Here is a 27,489-nt window from a genome sequence, read left to right as displayed (position 1 = left end):
GAGAACTGTTTTACTTAAAAAGAAATCTCTCTTCCTTGGCTCTAGGGTGATGCCTTTACCAGAAGGCCACCCCAGATTTCTCCCCTGCTTCCCCAGTTGCCCTGCCCGCGGTGCAGCAGCATTACAGCCGCTTTAGCTGCGTGAAGCAAGCTGTGCTGACTGAACAGTTCTTGAGGAGTAACTACTGCACGTACCCCGCTTGCCGTGAGCGAACCTGAACTGCAAGGCCATTAGTCAGCTCTAGGAGTGACACTCAATACATTGCTCCAGCAAACAGGGCAACTTGCTTTCACTCAAAGCCAAGTGCAGGCTGACTCTGCCAGAGGTCCTGCTATGAGTTGAGTTTTACTGATTCAACCAATTTTTAAAACTGCTTGTATTATAAAAGTGGGGGTTAGGGTGAGCTGGATGTTCTGGGTAGATGATGCATAGGTATAATCCAGTGGCCCTGGGATGCTGTTGGCTGCCAGGTGCTAGTGTGGGAGGACAGGTTGAACAGCTTGACTATAGTCTCTAAACTACCTTTTGGGTTTTGTAGCAACAGCTAATTTTGCTGCTCTGCACCTACCTCACAGGAATTGAGCCTCATGGAAACATGGTGAAGCAGCCTGCTAACTTCACAGTAGACACCATCAGTGCTGGGCAGGGAGACCTAATGGTCTTTATAGAGGATCCAGAAGGAAACAGAGAAGAGGTGTGTATGTTAAACATTTCTTGGGGAAAGCTTAAAGCTAGTCTGAACATTGAAGATGTTACAGTAACCTCTCTCTTTTACAAGTGAGGTTTTAGCAGATAAGTAATGTCAAAAGAAGTTGAAAAATTATCATCTACCAAAAGAGCAAGCATTAAGCTTTTTCTCATAATTGCCTTACTGGAAAAGTTTGAGTAAAAAAAATGTCACTCTGCAACTAAAGAATGCAACTTAAATGTCCAGTGCTTTGCAGTGCTTTGGCTTGACTGGCCAAGTACATGCTGATATGCATTTAGATAACACACATCACTAAATCATTGTCTACCCTTACTCATTCTGCAAGAATGGCTAAACCAGCTATTTAGATGCCATGAATCATTTTGAGTTAAAGTGCTGGTTCTAATGTTTATAGAAACTTTTCTTCCAAGTGCTCCACTTGATCATGTTACGGCATTCCAGAAAAACACAGCTGTACATTGGACTTAACATTTCCTCAACTTTGGCCTTAGTATAGCAGTTAATAGCAAAGAAGAATAGGCTGGGTGAATGGTGGCTTGGTTCATCTCACTTAAAGACAAAACCAATGATTCTTTTTTTCCATACGAGATGGAGAGTTAGCAAGTATACTTGCTCCCATAGAAACATGTATGATTATGGAAATAATTCTCAGGATCAAGTGCTACTGAGAAAAGTCTTAGACTGTAGTGCATAGGCACAACTCTGACATGAATGTTCTTTCTTTCCTAGGCAAAAGTGATGCCAGCCAGTGACAAAAACAAAACCTATTCAGTTCAGTATGTGCCAAAGGTTACTGGACCTCACAAGGTAAGCTCTGTGTTGAATAAACAGAATTCTTCTACTGAAAGAGCTGCTTTGCTAGGTGTTAAAGTGAGCCTCGTGCTGTTGCATGTTTACTAATGGCATAACAGCCACGCAGGGGTCATACTGAAGAAAAAGTAACTTGATGTGGCGTTAGTTCTCCATCTGGACTAATGGGCTGTTCCCCTCTCAAAGGAGAGAGGGGTATGTGTTTTGGGAGAAAGAGCGTGGATGTTTGGGTGAGATGGGGTCTTGCAGGCAGTGCTACGGCTGGCTCTTCTCTCACGTGGAGCCACTTGCTGCAACTCCTGGAACTAGTTCTGTAGGTTGTCCCCATTTCCTTGCTGATGATACTCTCTGCCTGAGGGGTTTTGCAGAGAAGGTTCCCCACCCAGTTCTGTCCACAGGGGCCTGTAGAACCAGGCTTATGATGATGATCCCATTACTCAGCGCTTGCCTATAATGGCAGAGCCTGTCCCCACAGCCAGCCTGCCAAGATATATGCAGCCTTTGTTGCTGCCTCATTGCTGGCTAATGATCTGCCTTTTATCGGCCCATCCAGGTTTAACTGTCTTAGCTGGTGTGGCTGACCTTGTGATGAGTAGTACAGCGGCAAGCAGTTAGGCTGTGTGGACAGATTATCTGATGCATGGTCCCTCTTGCTCTGAGGCTTAAAATCTCTACCCTAACCATTCAGGTGCTTAACCCTGTGCTTTGTGGCATGGCAGTGATATCTGCCAGGCAGCTAGTGGTGATTGAGCACTGCCTCTGCTCCAGTGATACGAGGTTGATGCTGTCTTTACACGGCTTTAGGTCTCAGTCCTGTTTGCTGGACAGCACATTTCAAAGAGTCCATTCGAGGTGAATGTTGATAAAGCCCAGGGAGATGCAAGCAAAGTAACAGCAAAGGGACCAGGACTGGAAGCAACAGGAAACATTGCCAACAAACCTACCTACTTTGACCTCTACACAGCAGGTGAGCAGAACAAATGAGTGCTGAAGCCCTACAGCTTCCTCAAACTTGAGGAGAACCTAAACCTTGGAGCAAAAGACAAATACTGTTTGCAGCTGAAAAGTGGAAGAGGGCTTACATCTCTATCAAGTTGAGAGGTGAAGGAGCAGTCAGGCTGCTCTGCAGGTTTCAGCTATGTGTGAAGTATTTGAAGTACTGAGCTGAATACAGACGGGAAGATGCTAACTGTTACCCAGAACTTTGCCATGACCTTGCTGGATGGCACCAGGCAGGTTCCTAGCTAGTTTTCTCGCCCTACTCATTTTAAACAGAGATGTGAAATGCCTGCCTCTGAAGGATGAGCTCTAAATAAACTGTAAATGCTTCATGTGTTCTACACTTAACTTTACTGAAAGGATCTGCTGCAGTAGTACTTTGAGTTCATACTTCAATGACAAACCAGTTTCAACTTCTCTTGTAATTATTAGAGGGCTGCTATCTTCTTCATTAGAGCATCTCCATCCTGTGGCTTGTTGTCTGCTCTTAAGCCAATGCCGTAGCCTGGAGGAATGAGTCAATAAGATGCTACAAATGCTAATCCATTTAGAACAATGTAAAACTACTTAGGGCAGTTACTTGAAGTATTTAAACACTGAAATATGCTGAATAGCATATTTTAAATTGCCTTCTGCCTGAAGGTGCTTGGAAATAAAATTAAATGTGGTTGTAGCAAGGGGAAATATTACATTCAGCCTCTAATTGAGAGAAGGAATAGTCTGAATCATGTAAAGACATGTCTGGCCTCTGAAAGCATCTGGAGAACTGTTTTTCTTGCATGATGAGGTAAATAAGGTGTGTGAGGAGCAGGTGTCTGAACAAAAGTGAATATGTGTTGTCTGGTAGAGAAGGATGCTAATGCATGCTCCTTAGGACGTGCATTAGGACCAGCATGCTCATCTTCTGAGCTGATCTAACTCCTGTGAATGAAGCAAACTCCATTAGACTAGAATAATACTGAGAAGAAAAAGTGGGGCATGGCTTGATGTGGGACGGTACGCTGTGAAAAATTTCTGACTTGGAACTGCTTAATGTTGTTGTTATTGTTTTTCTAAATCACTTTAAAACTTGAGAGAAATGAATGGCCTGGTAAAACTGTGGAATAGGGTGTGGTAAGGCTACCCGGGTGGTAGCGATGGGGTAACTATACCATATGTGTATCTAGTAATGTAAGACTGTTGTGAAGCCCTCTGGATGGGGTGGCAAAGTCCTGTCAGTTTGGCTTCATGGAGATGCCACAAGGCACTGCCGTCCCCATCCTACCTGAATGTCTGGTTGCTGTCAGTAGAGGCTGAAACTTGAGGCAGTGTCTAGCAGTGACAGCAGAGCATTACTGTCTTGGCGCAGACGGCTGGCTGTGATCCTGAGTGTAGTGTATATTGCTCTGAGGAGTCCCAGGGCTCACTGAAACTTCTTGTTTCCTTTTCAGGAGCTGGTGTGGGTGATGTGGTTGTGGAAGTGGAGGATCCTCAAGGAAAAAACCTTGCTGAAGTTGCAATAGAAGACAAAGGGAACCAAGTCTACCGTTGTATCTACAAACCTGTTCAAGCTGGTCCTCACATTGTCAGAGTGACTTTTGCTGGGGAGGCAATTCCCAAAACTCCTTGCAATATTCTTGTTGGAGAGGGTATGCTTTTTAAAAATGCATCTAAATATAGATGGCTGCTATTCACCTTGAATGTGATTACAGAATATACTTGAACCTTGCCATGGACGTTTTTCTGTACCTTTCAGCATCTTAGACCTGATTCATTGGGTCACCTGACTATTCAACTGGTTCAGACAGTGCTCTCTAACAGTAATATGGCTTTCGTTGCTAGTGTTTCCTTTCTTGCCAGAATTCTGAATGTTAAGCTGCCCTTTGTATTTTTTTAAAGTGTTTTATGCAGCTACGCAGTGTCTTGCTGTTTTCCACCTTTGTCCCTCAAATGACTATATTTACTGTTTTCCTCCTTAACTGACACCTAACTTGCTTTCTATTCCATCCTTACGTGCTCCTACGCTTTTAGATCTCTGCTCATCTCTCCTGAGCTACCCTCCATTTGTGGAATTTTGGACTTCACTGCTAATGGCTTCATAGTTGGTAAGAGGCGTGCAGGATGCTGTGTCATGTTTGCTCTTTGTAAGCTTCCAGCCTGCAGCTTATCCAAGCCAAAAGGGTTTTGTTTCTGTTGGGGTTGGAAGAAAGTTGCAAGCAAACTGAAGCAGTGTCTGACCCAGTCGGTGAAACTGCTTAACCACAAACTGCCTGACTCAGTTGTGTAAGGACGCTTTGGACCTTTCCCACTCGGAGTTAGGCTCGCTGCTGTATGCTCCTGCTAAGTTTTCAGAGCTAGCAGATGGCATGCAATCTTTGCTTATACTGTCCAGTGTAGGACGTTTAGTGAAATGGCTGCCGCAGGGACGAGGGCAAAACTTGTAGGCTATTGAAAGAAGTTATAAGCCGATGAGCCGCTTGGCAGACTCTTGTGCTTCTGCAGTAAGCACGGCATATGTTTTGGGAAAATGCACGTTGGGGTTTAAATGACTGGGAAATTGTGTTTTATAAGACTCTTCACACCCTTCAGATCTCTGGAATTGAAGACCACCTGATAGCTGGGACTGTGTAACAAAAATTGTTCATAAGTGCACGTTAGCTTATTTATGCAGAAACTCTGCAGGCCTGGAGAAGCACTCGAAGAGTAAAGGTGGCAAGTGTAAGCTTTAGCTCAGCAATGTGTAACTTACTGTCCCTACCTCAACTATCTGCACCTGCCCAAAGTATATGGTGTTGCCACAGTGCCTCAGTCTGTAAAGGACTTGATGGCTTTCCTTCCGTAGGTGTGGACTGCAACAAACAGAGGGTCCTGACTTTACATCTCTTAAAGAAATGCGTTCACAGCTTGGCTTGGCTAACAGCTTTTACTCAAGTCTTGTGCTTCTGAAGGGACAGCACAATAATGTTGTTCGCTAGGGCTTATTTGCAAAGGAAAACTTCACCCTATGCTGCAGCCTGCCGGTAAAAGTGAAAGGCATCAAGAAGATGGTGTCTAGTACAGTAAATATCTGCAACGTGATAGCCACAGAAAGGTTTCATGCTGATAGCTGGCATCAAATACGGAGATGGCGTGGCTTCAGAGTTGGCTTTAATTTTAAAAATAGCTCTTATAGGGCTTCAGCGTTGCCTGGCTGTGCTGAATGCTACTGCCCAAAAGCTGTGGGATATATACCGTGGCTAGACAGACTATCTGTTTTGCTTAATACTGTAACATAAAGGCTTATGCTGAAAGCTAAGCTGTAGTTGCCCTGAGTCAACATTTAACTCGAGGTTATTCCAAGTTGGCTAGGCTACGTGTATTTTGAGTATCAAAGACTGTATTGATGGCTGAAATTCACTTGCAGCCTGCAATCCAAATGCTTGTCGTGCCACTGGTAGAGGCCTGCAACCCAAAGGTGTCCGGATTAGGGAAACAGCAGACTTCAAGGTTGACACAAGAGCAGCAGGAAGCGGAGATCTCGGTGTGACTATAAAAGGACCAAGTAAGTGTGTCTGGATGAATTTCTCCTGTGGATGTGTTCTGGAGAAGGGGAAAATCCTAGACTGCAAGAAGGAAGAGCAGTAAATAGATATTGGCCTGATGGGGTTGAGACTTGTATCATCAACAAAAAAAATTTCAGAAGGGGTTTCTGGTACTTTGTGCCAAGGGTGCAGATCTTAATCTGCAAGATGGGGAAAGATTACACCTTGTTTAAGTTGTCTATGGTATAAAACTTAGTCAGATACCTAATGGTAAATCTTAGGCCTCTCCATTTTAAAGTACAGCAATTACCAAAACTGAGAAAATCCAAGTGGCTGCCTGCCACGATCAGTTCACGTTCCATGTTCATCCGATCTGGTGGAGCAAGTCACGTTCCAGGTTCTCTGGCAAGATGGAAATCCTGTTCTCATACCGTAGACGAGAAATGCCACGGCCGTAAAGTAACACGGCTGACTGTGGTAGGTGCTCGGATACGTGAGCGAGGAAGGAGAGGATCTATGGAAGCCATAGGCTGAAACAGAGGCTTTCTCCTCCCTGTGCTGGGATCTGGCCCCAGGTGCCTCGCTCCTCCGTAGGCTCTGGATGTGGCCCTCCAGCGGGGCTACCATGCAGGAAGGCGATGTGGGTGCCCGAGGCTGTTGGTCTGTGCCATAACCTCCTGGGGCGGAGCAGCAGCATTAGCTGTGCTGTCCTGCGGGCCTTTCTCAGGGAATTGCGGTGTTTGTGTTGTGCTCCGGAGTCGGTCGCTCCCCCTGGGCTGGGGTTGTATTAAAAGGTGCATTGTGCTGCCTTCACCTCCTCCACACACACGCTGTTCTGTGTGGCTTGCTGTGGCTCGGGGGGGGGGGGGGGGGAAGCCACACGTGTATCAGTGTAAATTTTAGTATATTAAGCTTCTCTCCCAAAAATTCTTCATCTTGAAGAAAACGAAAAGTAGGCATTCCCTGCATGCTTGTGGTTGCAAAGTCTGACAAATGTTAAGCTTTTTTGTTTTAACATATGACATGCATCATACTGCAGACTAAAAAAAAAAAAAACACAAGGGAAACTATTAAGCCTGGTAACTTAAAATACTTCTTCTGCTGTATTTCTTCTGGAAGTGTTTGCTGTCTTTGTCCTAGAGGGCAACTAGAACTAACATCCCTTACAAAGCAGACTTTTTTTTTTTCCCCCAATGGAAGAAATTTTTTCTTACAAGCTTAAAAAAAAGTACTAGAAAACATGAACTTTCCTGAGCAGTTGAAGGCAGGATGGAAACTGTTAAGTTTAATGCTGAACCGATCTTTCAACAGAGGGCTTGGAGGAGCTTGTGAAACAAAAAGGCTTTATGGATGGTGTATATGCATTTGAATATTATCCATCTACCCCAGGGAAGTATGTGGTTACGATTACATGGGGTGGACACAACATCCCCAAAAGGTGAGTTAGAAGTAGTTTTGTTTGAGGGTGTTTGTGTCCTTCAATAAATTGTGTAATTGGCAGGCTGTTAAAGCAATCCTGACGCTCAGAACTGCTGCGAAGACCAAGTCAGCCGCAAATGTTTGCGGCGACAGTTCGTCTGCAGCCTGTTCTGGGGCCACAGTGGCTTGTACTTGGAGGGCTTTGAAGGGCACTTTGCATCGGTCTCTCTCAAACCCAAATGACAAATATAAAAAATAACTCTTGGTGGCTCGTGCAGCTTAGACTTCACTGTGAGTTTTTGGAGGGATCTGCTCTGTTAGTGTAGAGGGCTACAGCAAGCGGCACAAACCAAATATGTGACACTCAGGATCTGGGTGTTGCAAAAGATACAAGCATGTGGCAGTTTAGATGACCTCTCTGCTAGAAATAGGTCAGTCTGCTGGACATTGTGCCACCAGAAAACGGCATCTATTAATTTGAGAAATCCAATGTAGAGCCTCATTAAAATGTCTGGGGAAGAATACGAATATGATATTTGTCCTCATTTTTAATCCAAAGCCTTGTTTTTCTCTTGTAGCCCCTTTGAGGTTCAAGTGGGTCATGAAGCGGGTCCTCAGAAAGTACGAGCTTGGGGGCCTGGACTTCATGAAGGGGTTGTGGGTAAATCGGCTGACTTCGTGGTGGAGTCCATTGGTACAGAAGTTGGCTCTCTTGGTATGTTACTTACTCAGGCTGCATGAAACGCTTTAAGTATTGCAGTGCTAGCAACAAACTCATGAGAAACAATAGCTTTCCTAGAATAAAAAACACGTCCTTACATCATTCTGATTTAAACACAAGTTTGTATCTGAGTGAGCAGGGCAGAAGTCTATATCGAAGGCAAGCCCAGGAGAGGGGAGCCCACTTTTTGTGGGGTGGGGTCCAGAATGGAATGACTGATTATTCCCCGAATTGCTGAGGAAGGGATATGGAGAGCTTTGGGTGTGGTTACTTTTTTTTTTTTTTTTGAGAGAGAAGAAAAAAAGGCATTTCAGGGAAGTGGCGTTAGATTAGCAGCCACCACAAACCTAATGTGCAGTTGGTAAATACCTGTTCCTTTTTCAGGCTTTGCTATAGAAGGTCCTTCTCAGGCTAAAATTGAATGTGATGACAAAAATGACGGCTCATGCGATGTGAAGTATTGGCCCAAAGAGCCTGGTGAATATGCTGTTCACATCATGTGTGATGATGAAGACATAAAAGATAGCCCTTACATGGCCTTCATCCGGCCAGCTTCAGGAGACTTCAACCCAGATAAGGTGGCATATAAGAACTCCCTTGTGGTGTAACACATCTTTGATATAACTGTGATTGAGATGTTTTTTACAGCCATTGGTAACACACTTGACTCTCAAGCTGTCTACTTAAAGCTCTGAATTTGAGATGCTTCAGCCAGCTATTACTCAGCTTTTTCTAATAACATTGCTGTGGTTTCCATTAATATAGTAGAAACCTGCTGAATTAGTCAAAATTCTCAACTTTCACGCTAGCCTCTACATGTATCCTGTGTTTCGTGAGTTTTGTGGGAAGGGAGGGTCTTGCTTTAGAAATAAATCACTTAGTTTTACTTTCCGTTCCAAATTGCAAGCTAAGATTCTTGGGGTTTCTTTTAGGTGAAGGCTTATGGACCAGGTTTGGAGAGGAGTGGCTGTATAGTGAACAATCTTGCTGAGTTCACAGTTGAAACCAAGGAAGCTGGGAAAGCTCCTCTGAAGATGTATGCACAGGTAAAAAGCCAAGGGCAGCCATGTGAAACTCCAACAAAAGGATTTTAGTACCATTGAGAAAAATGCCTTAAGTATTTCTACTCAATTACACATCACTTAATTCTGGGCATGTGTAATTCTGTTGCAGTCTTGCTCTTTGATCTGTATCATGTAGTCGGGTAGTGAACTTAACTCAAGACAAGGTGACTTCTCCCTTGAGTATGAAATGCATGGTGTTACTTCCTTACTTGGAGCCCCTTCAGTAAGGCAAGCTGTAATTTCCTGGATTTGTCACTTGGAAACACTCGAAGTCTCTCTGAGCCTGTGAATCTCAGGCTAATCTGTTCCTAAAAGCTACCCCATCTGTGCTGTGGGATGGTGTTAGAAGTGAGTGGTTTAGATGGGGAAGACTTACAGGAGTTCAATTTGCATGTTTCCTCAGTATTTCTGAGTTGCAGTTTAAAAAAAAATTTTTTTTTTTTTTTGGAAACAGTCTTTGGCTGTTCAAATTATGCAGACACTTTAAAACTACCTGTACCTTCTGCTTGTGTTTACTACTTTTTAGGATGGAGAAGGAAACCCTATTGATATCCAGATAAAGAGCAGGCCTGATGGGGTGTTTGCCTGTTCCTATGTGCCAGTTAAACCAATCAAACACACAATTTCTGTTGTCTGGGGAGGAGCCAATGTGCCCAATAGCCCGTTTAGGGTAAGTACAGAGACAGATGATACTAGTTCTTCTCTCCAAGTATGATGTTCAGAACATCTAAGGCTCAAACTAGTTGTCAGTACAACTAGGGCGATAAAACTCTTCAGTAAACTTCAAGGAAATGTGTCCCTTTTGTTGTCCTTTTTTAAGAATCTAACCGCTTGAAAAGTGACTTTCTGCTTCTACAAGCTCGCCTGTCAGGGGTCTCGTGTCAGTACAGCTGAAGCCTAGGGAAGCCATGGCAGTTCATTCTTACCTTAATTATTTTTTCCTGTAGAAAACATAAGTGTAGCCTCTGTCCAAATAATACGCGGACTTGACTGTGATCTATCATATTACTCAAATATATAATTCTGACTCTTGTGAATCCATGTAGGTCCTTATAGGTCAAGGTAGTCATCCTCAGAAAGTGAAAGTGGTTGGACCTGGCGTGGAGAGAACTGGCCTGAAAGCCAACGAGCCAACTCACTTCACTGTTGACTGCACAGATGCAGGAGAAGGTAAAAGCAGACTTGCTTTGTTGCTGTAGTATCAGAACCCTAGTTCTTGCGTGGGAGGAGTTATATACTATTTGCTGATGCTGGTCTTCCTCTTTCTGTTGAAAATACTTGGGAAGCAGAACATGAAAAATTGAATTGTGATGTGATCTGTTACCCTGATTATCATGGTGACTGGAAATCAAAACGTGATAGCTAATTGTCTTGCAGCATCTGTACCGTTCAGCAGAAAAACTTCCATTTGCTTTTCCTAGGTGATGTCAGTGTTGGAATTAAGTGTGATGCTCGTGTCCTCAGTGATGAGGAAGAAGACATAGACTTTGACATCATCCACAATGCTAATGATACGTTCACAGTGAAGTATGCACCACCAGCTGCTGGGCGCTACACTATTAAAGTGCTTTTTGCAGGAGAGGTGTGTAATCTTTATTTTACGGTCTGTTTCTAGATTCAGTTTCTCAGTTCCTTGATCTCCGAGCACCTGCCACTGAATAGCTGGCTGTTGCTGTTTCAAGGTGGCTCCTTCCGTATCGGCTCAAGTGCACCTTGTCTAGTCACTAGGGACTCTTTCATAGCACTTGAAGGCTCAAAAAATGAGAGGGATTGGCTGGAGGCTCTGAAATTCAAGCACTTAATGTGTTGGGCTGCCATAATGAGTATGTGGTGTTGGTGATGGCCTATCTACTGTGACTAGAGGTGAAGTAAAGCCGCTTTCTGAAGTGTGGAAGACCTAAGTAACTCTCCAAGGGATATGGGAATGGCAACAAGATGTCCCAAGATGCCTTTTAAAAGAGGGGGAGAGACCCCTGCGAAATAGTCCAGCTGTTAACTTTTTTCAAGGCTTTGAATGTTACTATTCAGTAAGGCAGAGTGGAGCGTTTAAGCAAGGTGAAATTCTACTCAAATGGTGCTGCAGTTAAGAATTAAAGCAGAAGCATCTTAAAGTGAGTGTCTATCTAGTTTAGGCTAGAGGAAAGTGACCAGGTTATGTTTAGAACTGCATTTCTGTTTCAGGAAATTCCTGCCAGCCCTTTCAGAGTTAAAGTGGACCCCTCGCATGATGCAAGCAAAGTGAAAGCTGAAGGACCTGGGCTGAGCAAAACAGGTGAGTGGGAGGTTGCGATGGCGTGCCTAGTGCTGGACCGTGAGGGGCTGTCTTGTGGTGGCTGTTGCGTTGCTGAACGTCGCTGGGATTTTGCAGCACTCATGGTACAGCTGGGTGGGATGGCAGCAGTTGAAAAGGGCTCTGTTCTCTTGGGAATTAGCTTGACCAGGTTTTATAGGTACCAGATGTTTCTTGGGAGGGGTTTCTGTGCATGAGCTCTGCATAAATTAGAATTAACATTTTTCTCCAGGCGTGGAAAATGGCAAGCCAACACACTTCACTGTGTTCACTAAGGGAGCTGGAAAAGCGCCCTTGGATGTACAGTTCAGCAGCCCTGTGCCAGGAGAGGCAGTGACAGACCTGGACATCATTGACAACTATGACTATTCCCACACTGTTAGATACACTCCAGTACAGCAGGTAGGTCTGATTCTCCTGGAGAAATCCAGAGGGAATGGCCCATGTTGCTGTAACTCTGACCTCCCTCCCTGGTATCTGCGTGCAGAGGAACTGGTCCTGTTCCCCAGAAACCCTAACGCAGAGCTGCAGAACGATTCAGATTGGAAACCAATCATCTGGTTAATTTACTGGTAGCTTGTAACTTTACTGTATTTTTCTGAGAACAAGTGAGGTATTAAAGCAGTAACACACGCATGTTGTCATTCTGCACTGGTGATATCTATTAGCTGCCTTATCAGTTGAAGGGGAAAGGTGGCCAACCGTCCTGGGACCTGAAGCAGGGCCAGCTACCACACAGGATAGTCTGGGCGGCAGCTGCCGTCCTGCACAGGGTGGTGGTGTGCTGGCTTTTGGCAAACTGTCGTTAGTCAAACGAGCTCCCATGTGAACTGCAACATGGACAAAAAGCACACCGTTCAAGTGATGGTGAAATAACTCCAGAGTGGAAAAACTAACTAGCTAGTGCTGAGGAGGAAAGCCAGGCTGCAGATTAAATGCATCAAAGTATATGTCTATATTTGAGATTTGCCCTCGGGTGGGGAAAAAATTCAGTCCAACTCATTTTGGTTCACAGACAGATGCTTCTCAGCAACACCAATAAAGAGCTATAAGTGGAAGCTGCTAGTAACTAGGAGTATTGAAGTATTTTTCCTTTTGGTGTGGTTACGTGTTTGTAAAGGGGTGTTAAACTCCAGAATGCATGAATCAAATGTATTTCTGAAGACAAGGAGGCAGAAGTGCTGGGATCACAGTGTGTTTCTGTTCTTGTTCCGCTAAACAAATGCGTGAGCTGCTCTGTCACCTGCACTGACTTCCTTGAGTACAGCTAGTTTTAAAAAAAAAAAAAAAGTGATATGGAAGAGTGCAGCGTTATTTATCTGATAGCGTTGGAACAGCATTCTTGGATACGCCACTGAGCTAGCACTTACTTTTGGATAAAGCAGTTTCATGATCTGAGAGTGTGGCTGGGGTGCCTCTTTGGAGAAGCTTTTGCTTGTTCAGTCAGGGTTAGTGTGCAAAAGGGAGCAAAGTCAACTGAAGTCCATGTGTGTAGTAGTATCAGATTTGTGCAGGCTTCATGTGAACAGCAGTGGTGAGAGCAACCAGGCCAGAGTTGTAGTCCTCTAGAAAACTCTTTTTTCCTTTGAGACTTGATGTAAAGTGGCATGTGCCCATCTTTTTTTTCTCACCTAGGTCACGAGGTAGTCTCTGCACAGGTTGTCCTTAGGGTTACTGCATCCCATTGCCAGAGCCAGAGATTTTCTTCTTGCTGTCATCACTCGTCGCCTCTGTGGGGGAAATAGTTTCGTTAGTGAGTGGGTTTGGATTTTATTAAGCCATAGACAGACCTGGCTGTCTTTCAAGATCTTTCCTGGGTATATACGAGCAGAGGTTTGACTGCTAGCATGCAGAGCTAGACTGTAGCATTGAGATGCTGTAGAAACAGATCTCGTGCCTGTTCTGCAGGACAGTGGGGAGCTGCTTAGTCGATAGCTCTTGAGCAGTAAAGTAACCCACGTTCCCTGGCTCTGGGGTATGTGTGCATGGCTGTATGTGTGTGGTGTTATCCTGCATCTGCCAAAATACCTTGGGTCGTGAAGAAGCTGTAGACTTGCAAGAGATGCTTGCAAGTAGCGGTGGTGGTAGAATAGTGTAAAAGGAGGAGGTGGCACTAGACTGCACGGTAACCAGAACAGCCTTGTTTTTCCTCTAGGTGATGGAGCATGTAGATCATTCCTGATCCCTGTTTTTCTAGAGTTCATGAGCAGTGGCTTACCTAAGTGCAGAACAGATGAGACTCTGGACTCTTCAGAAGGAGTGGGAGGAACTAATAGGTAGTTAAATTCCTGAGGGACGGCGTCAGCAGTCGAAGAACCTTGGTTTAACACTGTTTACTCAGCCTTATCTATTTCACTTGTGGTGTTGCTACAGCTACCCATGTGTATGTTTTCTGAAAACAAGTAAGAATAATCGTGGAAGCTATTCACTAGCTTGTGTGAAACATTCATGATTATTTCACTTGGGAGCTGAACCAGCCAAGAAAGAAAAGTAAGCAAACAGTGAATATAGCTAAAATATGGACTGTGGTAGCAGGGAATAAAAGGAGCACACATCTTGGGCTGGAACTTGCCATGGCTGTGTGGTATTCCAGCCAAAATACACAAGAGCATTAATCTTTCTGACTTGTACAGCTTAAAACCTTGGTATTTCAAACGCTATAATAATGCGGCCTCTTTGCAGGCTTGGATTTGGCATGGCCTCTCCATGCGATGGAATGGGATAGCTGGTCTTCAGCAGTGGGCCGTTCATTCAGCTGTCAGGCCTGGGCTCTGGGAGGGTGGGAACTAACATGAGTCTGAATTTTTGCCAGGCAGTTGAATACGGTCTAATTAAATGTTGGAAAGAACTGTCTTTTTCTCTCTTCCTGCATTAAATAAAAACCATTTAATGCTTTGAAGGGCTGCAGTGGGACAAGAGCTCGAGAGTCCATAGACTAAGTTTGGCTGTGGTCAGCTAAAATGGATTAAGTGAAATGATTATGTAGTGCTTGAATATTAATGCATCTGTGTGAAGTGAAGAACTAAGCTAACGTGTAAATTCCCTAACTAGGGTCCTATGAAGGTTTTGGTGACTTATGGTGGTGATCCTATCCCTAAAAGCCCTTTTACTGTGGGAGTTGCTGCTCCGCTAGACCTAAGCAAAGTTAAAGTTAATGGACTCGAGAACAGTAAGTACATATGGTCTGTAAGACACACAGCCTACCTCTAAAGTCTCTTCTAAATCTATACTGTAGCTGACACGTTCTGCTGGAATATAAGTGGGCAAAAGAAGCTTAGTGTTTTTCTTCCTCCCCCCCCCCCCCTTTTTTTTAAACTTATACAATTGGCAACAAACCAGGTCTGTGCAACTTTGTAACATTACTGCTCTGACCTAGCTATTCCTTTTGAGGGCTGAATCTCAATTCAATCTTTTTTTTATTTTTTTAAAGATTATATAGCAATGTGGACATAGCATGTGTTGGCATTTAGTGCCTTGTGGTGAATGGAGCTGGGTTCTTTACCACACCAGGCACCTGCTGATAAAATCTAGTTTCCTAGCGGCTAGGTCACTGCACCATGGAATTTCACTCGTAGTCTCTTCACTTTTGGAAAGCAGAAAAACTTAGAGCTGGAAAATCCTGCTGCATTCCTGAAACAAGTGTCTCTGATACCATCAAGCTATGTCTTATAGGCTTGTTTAGCACTGTAGCTTTATAGTTTCCAGTTAAACAAGGCACTTGGCAACTTGTATGTGGATGTGGTGTGAAGTTTTTTTTTTTTCCCCCCCTTTTTTATGTAGAAAGATGCAAACTGAGCAGGGCTCTGCTGGTGCATCTTTCCTCAGAGATATATGCATGAGAGATTTCTTGGAGCATCATCAAACATTGAATACTTAACATAGTAATATGGATTCCTGCTTTTTCAGGAGTGGAGGTAGGGAAGGATCAAGAATTTGTAATTGACACCAAAGGAGCTGGAGGGCAAGGTAAACTGGATGTTAATATTTCCAGCCCTATGAGGAAAGTTGTGCCGTGTTTGGTGGAACCAGTCCTAGGTAAGGAGTGCAGTACTGCAAAATACATCCCGAGGGAAGAAGGGCTGTACATGGTGGACGTGAGTTACGATGGCAGTCCAGTCCCAGGAAGCCCATATACTGTGGAGGCCACTCTACCTCCAGATCCCTCCAAGGTGAGTGAGTGGTTTATGGCTGTAAGAGCGACTAATAACTGGAAATTGAATTGCGTGCTCTAGCATGAGACTTGGCTTGTTTTTGGCCGAGCCAGACCCAGGAACATTGTTACTCAGAACTGAGTTGTTCCTTTTGCAGGCTCCATGACTCATGGAAGTCATTCTTAAAGCGCTGTATTTGGACAAAATTTGAACTAATGAAGCACACTGCAAGCAGCCTGTACAGTGTGACAGTATGACCCAAGCAATACTTGTGTATTGCTTCTAATTTGATAAAGTTGGCCTCAGGCGTATCTCAACTGTACTGGTTAAGATAGTTCTTTCTAAAGGAATACATTTCAAGAAAAACTTGTGTGCAACCATCCTCTGTTTAACATTTTTATGTCTTACTTTCTGTGGCTGCATAAAACCAGCTGTGCTGAAAGTATGAATATCCTTGCCTAGAAACTTCTTTGATGAAAAGAGATACCAATTTCACAGTGAAAATTGGAGGGAGTGGGGGAAGAGACTTTGCTTTCTGTGTATTTTTAAGAGCTTCCTAATTAAGTCCCATGTATAAACCAGTCTAACCAGAAGGACTGTGCTGGCAATAGCATGAAAAAAATGAGACCTTTAAGTTTAGCTCAACTACATATCCTCTTCTAGGTAAAAGCTCATGGGCCAGGTCTTCGACGGGGTCTTGTTGGAAAACCAGCAGAATTCACAATAGATACCAAAGGAGCAGGAACTGGAGGCTTGGGTTTGACAGTAGAAGGGCCATGTGAAGCTAAAATTGAATGTTCGGACAACGGTGATGGAACCTGCTCAGTCTCCTATCTGCCTACAAAGCCGGGAGAGTATTTTGTAAACATTCTCTTTGAAGAGGTTCACATTCCTGGTTCGCCTTTTAAAGCAGACATTGAAATGCCATTTGACGCGTCTAAAGTAATTGCTACGGGCCCAGGTCTTGAGCATGGCAAAGTAGGAGAGGCAGGCCTGCTGAATGTTGACTGTACGGAGGCTGGTCCTGGAGACCTGCGGGTGGATATGGCGTCAGATTCTGGTTCGAAAGCTGAAGTCCAGATTGAGGATCACAAAGATGGGACGTATACCGTTACGTACGTGCCGCTCTCGGCTGGAATGTACACAATCAAGATGAGATACGGAGGAGAGCAAGTACCTAAGTTCCCTGCCCGCGTCAAAGTGGAGCCAGCTGTGGACACAAGCAGAGTTAAAGTGTTTGGGCCAGGAGTAGAAGGGAAAGGTGAGAACAACCCAGGTCTGGTTCTCTAAATTTGTAGAACTTAAAGCTCTTTATTCTGTAGAATATTCTGAGCAATAAAGCTGTAACAGCTTTGCGTGTTACCATGGTGACCCTCTGAGATGTTTTTTTGTGTTTTCAAATGAGTTGTTTGTCGAACTGGTTCACAAAATGTTTTGTCTTCTGAAATAGATGTGGTTCTTGAAGTGACTCTTCAAAATGTATTCTGCAGATGTTTTCCGAGAAGCTACAACTGACTTCACTGTAGATGCTCGACCCCTGACGAAGGCTGGCGGTGACCACATCAGAACGCAGATCATGAGCCCGTCTGGCTCTCCGGCAGACTGCCACATCAGAGACAATGCTGATGGAACGTATGCAGTGGAGTACACGCCGTTTGAAAAGGGTAACCTCTGGGTTTTTTACTTGAGGGGAAAACCAAGAAAAAGTAATTCTTCTGATGCTTTGCTTTCATTTGGCAAACCCCTAACATCTGCCAGTGACTTGCTGGCATCTCAAGATTTGTGCCAGCGGAGGAGCTAGTTCTGCAGGAAGCAGCTCTATTTTAACTTCAAGCAACAACTTTTTCTGGTAACATAGCTTCAGAAGAGCAGTACATAAATGGCATCTCAGTTATGAGACTGTGACAAAGCCTCCTGAAAGGCAGGAGAAAGGTCTTACTCATCTACTGGCATCTAAGTCTGTAGAATCTTGTAGAAATGATGTAAGTGATCGGAATATTCGGGGAATTAATTACATCTCTTCTTCCTCCCCTGACAGGTGCACACACAGTCAGCGTAACATATGATGATGTACCTGTGCCAAACAGCCCTTTTAGAGTAAATGTGACCGAGGGCTGCCATCCGTCACGTGTAAGGGCACAAGGACCTGGACTCAAAGAAGCTTTCACCAATCAGCCAAATGCATTTTCAGTTGTCACCAGGTAACTAGGCCTACTTGATCTTTGAGGAATATCTGAGGAGGGAGAGGTGTAGCAGGCAATGCAACACAGGCCATTAAATCCAGGACAAGTGTTTATTAAAAAGCCAAGCTGTGTCCTCTTAATTGCAGTGTATGCTACTTTATTGGGTACTGAGCGCTCCTTGCTCTTCAGAGATTACAAGCTGTTTATGGTTGAGGATAACATTCTGGGAAAATAAGATTGAGATTATACTGAACTGCTTTGCATCCCAGAGCACACCAAAGGCCAACAGACATCAGAAGTCGGGTTACTGCGTTTCCGTTAAGGGTTAAAATGCAACCAGACTGTGAGAACTCTGAAGCAATTGTTAGGAACGGGTAATTCTAACGATGTGCATTTCTCTTTTGCAGAGGGGCAGGAATTGGTGGACTTGGAATAACTGTTGAGGGACCTTCAGAATCTAAAATTAGCTGTAAAGATAACAAAGATGGCAGCTGCAGCGCTGAATATGTTCCTTACGTTCCAGGAGACTATGATGTCAATATCACATATGGGGGGGAGCATATTCCTGGTAAGAGCTATTGCTCGGCGGCTTTTGAAAAGGGGGAGGCTGAGCTGAGGACTGGGTGCCTCCTGGAAGTTAGTATTTAGTAGTCGAGCAGCAGGTCTTCAGAATAAGCCTGGCAGAGGTATAGTGGTGTAACTTCTGCAAGCCTTTAAACAGGATAGCTCTGTCTTCTGTAGCTGTTCTTCCTGAAAGCCTGCAGGCGCTCTTTCAGGTTTCTTACTGAGATGCTTGCTCCATTGCATTTCACTCCTGCTGGGGGGATATTGAGATTTTGAAGTTCTGCTTTTCATGGGAATTCAGGCTGAAACACTGGTAATGTTTGTTACTCATACCTGTCGTTGAGAGCTAGCAGGGAAGTATAAAGCACTCTGTAGTGCGGCAGTTTTGAGGAAGTGCCGAAGTCTACTCTCGTTTCTGAAACGGCTTCTGTGGGGACGTGGAGCCTAGTCTACACTGTTACACCTGGTTGAATGCCACGAAAGAGCGTGTACAAACCGGTGGGATAGGGGAAAGGGAAGCTAGCCTCTACAAAAAAAGATATAGAGCCTATGTGTTTGTGGGAGGTGGGAGGGAGCTAGAACTAAGTGATGCATAGTATGTTAGGGTAAGAAAATAGCCCTTTGCTCTGTGGATGCCTTCAAGATCCTGTGATACAGCGATCTAACGGTTGAGCTTGTCATAGGGATTATATTAAACCCTGAAAGTTTTGGTCACTGCAGAAAGAGTAGTGACTGTTTCCAAAAAGAAGCGTTTATCTGATATGCATTTGCATTGCATATTAAGCTGAAGTGAAGTAAGTTTGAGCAGTGTTCTAGTCACATCTGACAGCCAACAGTTTAGAAGTAAAAGGCGTATGTCTTGCTTGAAACCAAGAATTAAAAGCTTGTAAATGCCAGACACATTTTGCTGTAATATTTGAGCGCTTACATGCTGTCATACAGCATATCTAGGTATTCTTTCCTTTATGTTCAGAGTTAGCTGGTTCTTTTCCAGTGGTCCTGTTTTACCCCTGTACTCAGTAAAATGCCAAGGAACTGAATGCTTGCATGACTCCTTGTTTGCAATTTTTTTTCCCTCTTCTCAAGTGTGAGAAGCAAATGGTTCACAACTGAACCTCTACTCTGTGATCAGAGCAGAAGCAGATTGCTATGTGAAGAGTAAAACTTCATGACACTTTGGGTTCAGCAGAGTGTGGCACTCATCCTGGTGTCTTCTAGGTAGTGGTGAGTTAGCACCACCTTCGATCCTAACCTGTGTTGTTCAAGTACCACAGAAGTGCCTGAAATGTTGACATCGCCTAGTCCCACAAAACTTGAGCTCTGAAGAAACTGCAGGTTGATCTGAATGAATAGGCTTTTAAGTGACCTGTCAGTCAACCTGAAATCTAGGTGGGGAAGAAGACAATCTGAGTAGACAGTGAAAATCTAGAAGCACCATCATTACACTTTTGGTTTTTGCAGAAGCAGAGAAATAGTATGGAGACTGTGGGGTTTTCATTCCTACCTGAAGTTGAGGGATAGTAAAAAAATGGCCCAGGGAAGAATGGGAAAAAGAACATTGGTTATAATCTCCTAAGTGCTGAGATCTTGGAAAAATGGTATTGTAAAAGCACAAGGACGTGGTGCCTTGCCCTTTTGAGCTAGTAGGTAGTACTAGCTGTGTGGTAGCGTTAGAGGGTCTTCCTCTTTGGGAATGGATAAGCTTCAGATCTTGACTGTAGTCGTTCCTCTACCTGTTTCGATCTGCTTTCCAGCAACATGACTCTAGCATGGCAGTAGCAGATTTATCCAGAATAACTGCATTTCCAAAACTACTTACAAATATACTTATATTTAAAACGTGCTGTCAGCTGGTGTGCCAGTTCTGTCCCTAGCTTTTAAAACGTAATGATGTTCATCTCTGTGTTATACTGGCTCTTCTGAGTTGCAGATGCATGGAAAGTGTTAGGAGGGACCAGTGGATTAGGCAGCTTAAGTAATCTAGAAGCCAGCCATTTGCCTGCCTATGGGCACTTTACTGTAACTGTTAACAGTTGCTTAAGACTTGCTGTGTTAACTTCCAGGCAGTCCTTTCAAGGTACCTGTGAAGGATGTTGTGGATCCTAGCAAGGTGAAGATTTCCGGACCTGGTCTGGGAACAGCTGTTCGAGCCAAAATCCCACAGTCCTTTACTGTAGACACCAGCAAGGCAGGAATAGCACCCCTCGAGGTGGTGGTAGCAGGACCCAGAGGTAAGAACTGAGTTCTCGCGTGCCTCTGTATTTGGGTGGGTAGCGTGGTTGTGGTCCTGCTTGTAGAGGTGGTGATAACCACTTGAATTTGCATTTCCCTTGGTTCCTGTTTGTTTGGGGTGTACGCCTCAAGAGCTGACCCGTATGTTGTGCTCTAAATGGAGGGGAACTGTGTTCTGGGTACTGCTGCTTTGGGCAATATCTCTGGATGGCTTTATCTTAATCTATAGAGAGAAGAGATGTGAGTAAGCATCACTGGTGAACAGTCACAGCTTAGATTTAGGCCTAGAGGAGTAAATACTGAGTCTCACTGCTGCCTTTCAGCAATGAGAAGTGCTGCTTTGGTCCTTTCGAAGGCCCAGCTTGAGTCCCTATATTGCATGAAACTTGGTTCAACACTGGGAATAGCAACACCTTGCGCCAGTACGCGCACACGAGCGGGGACTGGCTCAGCCCAGCATCCCACCTGAAGCACACCGCCAACGGCGCAGGAGCCACTTGCTCTCCAGATGCATAGCAGAGCTGAGCTAGCAGGGGTGCTGGTTGAGCATGCGCTACGAACTCCTGGTGGCTCTGGCCGCAGGGGCTTGCCTTGGTGGCTGGTAGCCCAGCCCCACGTCCCTGTGTGGGACGTAGAGTGCAAGGCCAGGCTAGCCAGCTATGTGCTGGAAGAGTTTATGGCTCCGATATCCATCGATCACTTTCGTTATAGATCATGCAAACTGTTCAGCCTCCTGGAGGGAGGGAGGGACAGTGAGCTCTAGCACAACTTAGAAATAGTGTTTGCTTTTTTCAGTTGGGAGATATCTTTTTTGCTACTTCACATTCCTACAGTCTTACTCTTCCATGGAACAACCCCCCCACCACCACCAAAGAAACCCCCAAAACGATAAAAACAGTGAAATAGGAGTGTTCCTCCATGAGCCTTGAGGCAGAGCTGGTAGACAACTCTTAAGTCCTGCTTGGAATAGTTTAGCAAGGGTTTGTATGCAGATTGCTACCCCACACTGAATTGTTTAACTCCATCTCTGCATGGTGGCTTTCTGAGGATGCTGTGTGCGCTGAAATGGCACGTTGGGACTGTTAGTTGTCTGTCCTGGTATGTGTGAGGGAGTTATTGGGGGCTAACAGTAGATGTGTATGCCCTTTACAGGGGAGATGAAGTCTGTGCCCCAGTCTGCAACAGCTGGGGAGGCTTCCTCCGATCTTGTCTCTGTAGAGAAGTAGAAGGGCTTCTAACAACTTAGCCCTAAGTAGTGACTTGAGAAACCTGTGTCATTGGGTTACGTGAGTGTCTTAAACATGCTGTGGAATGCCTCAGTGGCACTCCAGAGAGCAACAGGGCTCTCCAGTGATTGATATTAAGGGTGTTTTCTTTAATGAAAGAAGTTGTGTTTCAATGACAGCGTCTTGGCAGTGAGTATATTTTGGCTGTAAGCTGCCCCTAGTTAGGAGGTAAGAGCCGATTCAGCAGTCAAGAATCGGTTCATATTGACACAAGTGCCCTTTAGGTAACAGTTCTTTAATTTTAGTGGATGAGACGGATTCCCAGGCATGGCGCTCTCCATTGAAAGCGATTTCGGATTTCTTTAAAGGTGATCCAAAAGGTGACTCTGAGACAGGTTTGAACCCTCACTAACTACTGGTAATCTTGGCTTTCAAAAATCCAAGTGGCAACAGCAAGAATCATCTGGAGTGGGAACAAACTCCATTGCTTTTAGGCTTTGTGTGGCAGCTCCCCGTTTCTTTTGCACTTGCTTTGCTGCTAATCCAGCTTGGGTCCTAGAGCCAACTCGTTATTGTAGCCTGCTTTGTGCATTGAACTGACCTGATATGTCACATAATCTGCTGTAGATTTAGCTTAATGCAAATTGAAATCATTGGTCTTGCTTTCTTGGGACTTTGGCAGCTTGCAGAGTTCTCCCCTGTAGGCAGTGAGCCTGTCTTTCCAAATATTTGATTGTGAAAGGAGAACAGATCAGTGAATGCTACGTACTAACTGGCTTGAGGGCTCGATTCTGTGCAGTGAATCCTAGTAGCAGTGTATAATCTTGTAAATGACAGTTCGGGCAATTACAACCTTTACTCGTTTTCTTTCTGGAAAGATCTTCTATGTACTTTGAGCAATTGCTCTTAAGCTGGTCTGTCTTGAAAGGCAGAATTTTCTCCACTAGCGTCATGCTAGCTTTTGTTTACAGCAAGAAGCCTGAAAGCCTGTGAGCTGTGGATAACAGGTCTATCTTAAGTCAATGGCTCTTGAATATGAAATAATGGAAACTGATTACTGATACATGCGCATTGCTTTCATTGAGAGGAAAAAAAAAAAAAGGAAATTTAGCTTGTTGCAAACTCTAAATCAGCCGAGCATCTTGAGGCTTTGTGCAGCAAATGACTGATGAGGAACTGAGTTTTAAGAGCGCAGTTGCGAAAATTGTCTGTTCCTTTTTTTAGGAATTGTGGAGCCTGTTAATGTGGTAGACAATGGAGATGGCACGCACACGGTGGTGTACACCCCTACGCAGGAGGGACCGTATATGATCTCTATCAAATATGCTGATGAAGAGATTCCTCGCAGGTAAGGTGATGCAGATAAACTTAGGTGAACTGGAAAGTTAATGGTCTGAAAGTGCTGTCCCAGCACACAAACACCATTTAATGGTGAGCTGTCGTCCTTGCTACTTAACCAGTGTAGTTACTCTCCCAACTTCGGGGTTTAGTTGTGGTTTGAGATTGCTGCTTCTACAGCAGAAATGCTGGAGAGGAGATGTGTATCCCCACCTCCGCGCCTGCTCCTGTTCTGGTGTCTTTGCTTGCCCACACAAGCCTGTGGGTTTCTTCAGGGTATTCCTCCCAGCTGCAGAGCTCCGCTTAAACCTTTCCTTGTCCTTTCTGATAAGGACAGGGAGAGCAGTACCTGCTCATCAGGGTAGTAACCAGAATGGTGACTCTCAGGCTCAGGTGCTCACAGTGACGGCTGTGTGCCTTCTCGCCAGAGTGCGTGTGTACCCCAGAGGCTTGACTGGATGTCACATCTCCTCTTAAATTAGTATCATCCTCTATCAGCCTTAGAGAAAGGGGAACTCTGGAGTGGTACGTTAGGCGTAGGCTGAGGTTTCAAATGAAGCTGACAGTGCTGTTCGGTGCTTGGTGCGTTGTGCACCTGTGTGGAGTGTGCGGCATTAGCTGCCAGCCTTTCCCTCGAGGAGGAGGGGGCAATAATGCGTTTCTCTTCAAGTCCCTTCAAGGTGAAGGTGCTTCCTACGTATGATGCCAGTAAGGTGACAGCAAGTGGACCCGGCCTCAGTTCCTATGGCATTCCAGCGAGCCTGCCGGTGGAGTTTGCTGTCGACGCTAAAGATGCCGGGCAGGGGCTTCTTGCTGTACAGATAACTGTAAGTAATTGTGTGTGAAGATGTTGAAGCACCTGTTTCTAGATGGGAGTGAGTGGCTCCTATATAAAGTGTGTATGACTGTACCCTGACCTATCCAGTGCTCTGAACAGTGGCCTACTAGCTGGACTTTAAGCTCTAGTTGAAGAAACTCTTGTGCTCTTTTGAGACTCGTTTTGCGAGGCTTCTGCCTTAAAATCATCACCCATACCATGTATGGCTCATAGTTGATCTTACACTCTGTAAATGCCAAACATGAAATAAACAAAGTTTCTTGTAATATTATGAAAATACTGGAATTTGAAATGGAGACAGCCTTCTATCACTATAGTTCAGCAAGGCCATGATACAACATCCACATTGAGCATTAAATGCTGTTAGCTTAACAAACAAGTCTCCCTCAAGGTTGCTCAAAGTCAGAGGCCACTTAAGGAGATACTGCAGGAATGTTTCTGTTTGGCTTTGTTATTACTCTTCCTTATATTTCTGGTGTTTGGACTCTGTGGCCTCAACAAAAAAGGTCTCTGTTTAGTGGGCCATAAAGCACGTTTCTCAGCTCTGGAATGCCCAGCTCAGGGCATGGCCGGTTGTACTTGCCTTTCTGCATTCTTGTTCCCGTGCTCCCTGCTGTCCGGCCGGTCAGATGCTGCAGAACAAGCAGCTTTGTTCTGGAATGCAAGTGTACTGTTAAAGGATCCAAAAATGCTTCTCAGAGCTTCTAGCTTGGTTCTGGCTTTGAAGATTGAGTTCAACAATGTTGCATGGTAGAAGTGCATAGGCAGTCCTGTTCACAGCATCTTTTTGCTACAATTTCTGGTTTTGGTCTCTTGAATGTCAGCTGTTTCATAAGGCTCTCTGAAAGGAGTAAGCTCTTCCATACTGTACCAAAAAAAAAAAATTCAAGTCCTTTGCAGCTTATACTGTACCACAGGCAGCTCTAAATTATATCAGCACGCAGCTCTGTGTGAGCAGGCCTTGAAGACTTTCTGAAGTGCTTCATGGTTTGCAGCTGATGAGTTACACTGAAAGCTGTAACTGAGAGTAGCACTGTTGGAAGCATTGTTTGCATAATGCTGACCTTGGTTGTAGATATGAAAACTTGATACTGAAGCTCAGATCTATGTTGTTTATGTGACTCTTTAATTATTATATTCACTGTAGGAATGGTGGTTGAAGAGACTCTGCAATTTTGCTTTTAACCACAGACCCCGCGGCACTGCAGGAGCTGGATGCCTCTGCAAGGAGGGTTGACAGCAGACTCAAATGATGCTTACACCTGATAACAAAACTCTCATAGTTTTCTTGTATCAAGACAGACAAGAAAAAGATAGTTAATAGTAGGTTTCACTGTTTTGTAGAGGTCTGACACCTTTTTGCTTCCAGGAGACTGTTCCTAGTACTAGTTCTAGACTGAAATATATTTAATGCTAGAAGAGCTTCATTTCTGTACCTGAGAATATCCAAATATGGTTGTGAACACATTTGCTATCTTGCTAAAGAAAATCATAACTAACTTGATAGTGCCCAAATCTTCCACTTTGTTTTTCTCAGGACCAAGAGGGCAAACCCAAGAGAGTGGATGTCCATGACAACAAAGATGGCACTTACACAGTGACCTACATCCCGGACAAAACAGGCCGCTATACCATTGGGGTGAAGTACGGCGGAGATGATATCCCATCTTCTCCCTACCGTATTCGGGCATCTCCAGCTGGGGATGCCAGCAAGTGTTTGGCTACAGGTATGTGTTGGGTCTCTCTCTATTGTTGTTGTTTATACTTGGAGTAAAGCTACGTTATAAGGATGGTGCAGCTGATGTATAATGGGCTGCATGTGCTCACTGTGCACCATCTAATGAAGGTAAATTTTTTTTTTAAAGTGCTAATTTGAGAAAATAAGCACTAGGCACCTGCCTTTGTAGAAGATGCTAGAGACCTGTGTAACCTGGCTGTCAAAATGGTCTTTGTTAGTAGCCCTGCTCTTACAAGAGGGATTTTCCTAAAGATAAAGAATCCCTCTGGCTTATGGGAGAATGACAATTCTCTTGCAGTCTCTAGCAAAATCTTTTAAACTGCCTGGCTTGTTATAAGCAATCAGATGCAGCTGAAGTTTGATGCTTATTTTGGCCTAGGTAAATCTTGTTGAGAACTAGAATGAAGTTGACTTAAAAACAACATGTGCGCATGTTTGCTGCATCACGCTCCTTAGGCTGCTAGGACTGTAAGGAGATTTTCAGTTTGGAGCAAGAACAGAATTCATTCTGAAGATGCAAATATGTGGCCATGTGCTTCTGGATTAGCAAAGCCTGTCAGGCTGAGTATTGTAAAGAGTTCTGCTGCTTTTCTGTCTAATCAGGATTGGCCAGGGTGGGGACAGACTTTTGGAGAGAGGGTAGAAGGAGAGCTTTCCAAGATCAGAAGTTACTACAACTCAGAATCACTGCCTCAAAAATCAGTGCCTTGTCAGAGGAGAGTGATTCCAAATTTGTTGCTGTAGGAGCACATTTGTGACTTAGATCCTAACCCGTTGTCAAGATGGGTAGTCATCATGCAGCTTTGGCTTGGCCACCACGGCATGCTGCCAGCTCGAGGCTGCGGGAGGGTGCAGAAGGGGTAGGAACTAGATACAAGAACATTACTGGATTTGAGAGGCAGTGGGGGGAAACTAGGCAAGACCAAACTGAGCAGGAAAATTGAACCTCTGTTTGTAGAGCACTGATACTGTATTGATTGGAATTGTGCAGTTAGAACATACCCAATGCCAGTCTGGCAGACAGCTGCTTCCAACCCTGTTTGAACTAGAAATAAATTCTTGGCACAATGGAAAAAACAATGTAGCAGCTATCTCCTTTGCTTCAAAATTTGTTTAAAGAGGTTTTAATGTCCAAATCTGGTACTGTTCCAAGTAATTCAAGTCACTAACTATTCAAAACAGCTGTAATGGAGTTTCTTCTCAGATGCCAGCTTAAATCTCCCACTTCCAAGAAGTGTGTTTGACCCTCAGCTATAAAGCTGAAATACAATTGCTGTAGGAATAAATGCTGGAGCGCTGTTAAGGTGTTAAAACAGCAGGTTCCTTGCCATTTGAAAACAAGTCACTTACCTGGTAACAAGTGGTGGTCAAAAATAGACTTTAATAGTTCTCATTTAAACACATTGCTCTTGGAGCTGGTTGCTGTGATTTGGGCATTGGTTCATGGTTTTTTGGATGCTTGGTGAATCAGTGGAAAATCATTTGTGGCTAATGCAAGAGGAAACATGGTCATGACGGCTACTGTGCTGTTTTATAGGTTATGTAGGTGTAGATATTTGCACAAGGAGTCTTACGTTAAAGTAGCCATAGTTAAGTCACTAGTTATAGCAGTAGAAGATAGTGTCTTTGGCTCTACCTAAAGGAATATTCCAGTAAGAGTATGGGTTAAGGCACTGCTTTCTTCAAATTTAGCTTTTTTCTGTCTTC

General features: G+C 44.3%; 1 protein-coding gene across 7 annotated transcripts in view; it reads left to right on the top strand.

The window, feature by feature from the left end:
* FLNB (filamin B) overlaps positions 1-27,489 on the top strand; it is an 81,926-nt gene that overhangs the window by 32,544 nt on the left and 21,893 nt on the right. For 4 of the 7 annotated variants that reach the window (XM_068907309.1, XM_068907308.1, XM_068907304.1 and 1 more), the window contains exons 5-29: positions 576-694; positions 1,439-1,516; positions 2,324-2,486; positions 3,949-4,146; positions 5,901-6,038; positions 7,330-7,456; positions 8,016-8,152; positions 8,543-8,736; positions 9,091-9,204; positions 9,749-9,892; positions 10,269-10,392; positions 10,644-10,804; positions 11,404-11,494; positions 11,745-11,914; positions 14,564-14,681; positions 15,419-15,681; positions 16,327-16,924; positions 17,154-17,327; positions 17,702-17,864; positions 18,254-18,414; positions 20,474-20,641; positions 22,174-22,248; positions 23,093-23,216; positions 23,877-24,033; positions 25,582-25,771. In XM_068907309.1, coding sequence (XP_068763410.1) covers positions 576-694; positions 1,439-1,516; positions 2,324-2,486; positions 3,949-4,146; positions 5,901-6,038; positions 7,330-7,456; positions 8,016-8,152; positions 8,543-8,736; positions 9,091-9,204; positions 9,749-9,892; positions 10,269-10,392; positions 10,644-10,804; positions 11,404-11,494; positions 11,745-11,914; positions 14,564-14,681; positions 15,419-15,681; positions 16,327-16,924; positions 17,154-17,327; positions 17,702-17,864; positions 18,254-18,414; positions 20,474-20,641; positions 22,174-22,248; positions 23,093-23,216; positions 23,877-24,033; positions 25,582-25,771 — 4,149 coding nt within the window. The remainder of the gene's footprint in view (positions 1-575; positions 695-1,438; positions 1,517-2,323; positions 2,487-3,948; positions 4,147-5,900; positions 6,039-7,329; positions 7,457-8,015; positions 8,153-8,542; positions 8,737-9,090; positions 9,205-9,748; positions 9,893-10,268; positions 10,393-10,643; positions 10,805-11,403; positions 11,495-11,744; positions 11,915-14,563; positions 14,682-15,418; positions 15,682-16,326; positions 16,925-17,153; positions 17,328-17,701; positions 17,865-18,253; positions 18,415-20,473; positions 20,642-22,173; positions 22,249-23,092; positions 23,217-23,876; positions 24,034-25,581; positions 25,772-27,489) is intronic. The other 3 variants (XM_068907305.1, XM_068907307.1, XM_068907303.1) reach the window with 1 other exon arrangement.

Source organism: Struthio camelus, chromosome 14 (assembly GCF_040807025.1).
Source record: "Struthio camelus isolate bStrCam1 chromosome 14, bStrCam1.hap1, whole genome shotgun sequence".
In the NCBI taxonomy this organism is placed as follows: domain Eukaryota; kingdom Metazoa; phylum Chordata; class Aves; order Struthioniformes; family Struthionidae; genus Struthio; species Struthio camelus.
Note: the sequence above shows the minus strand (reverse complement) of the source record. Positions and strands in the feature narration are given on the sequence as shown.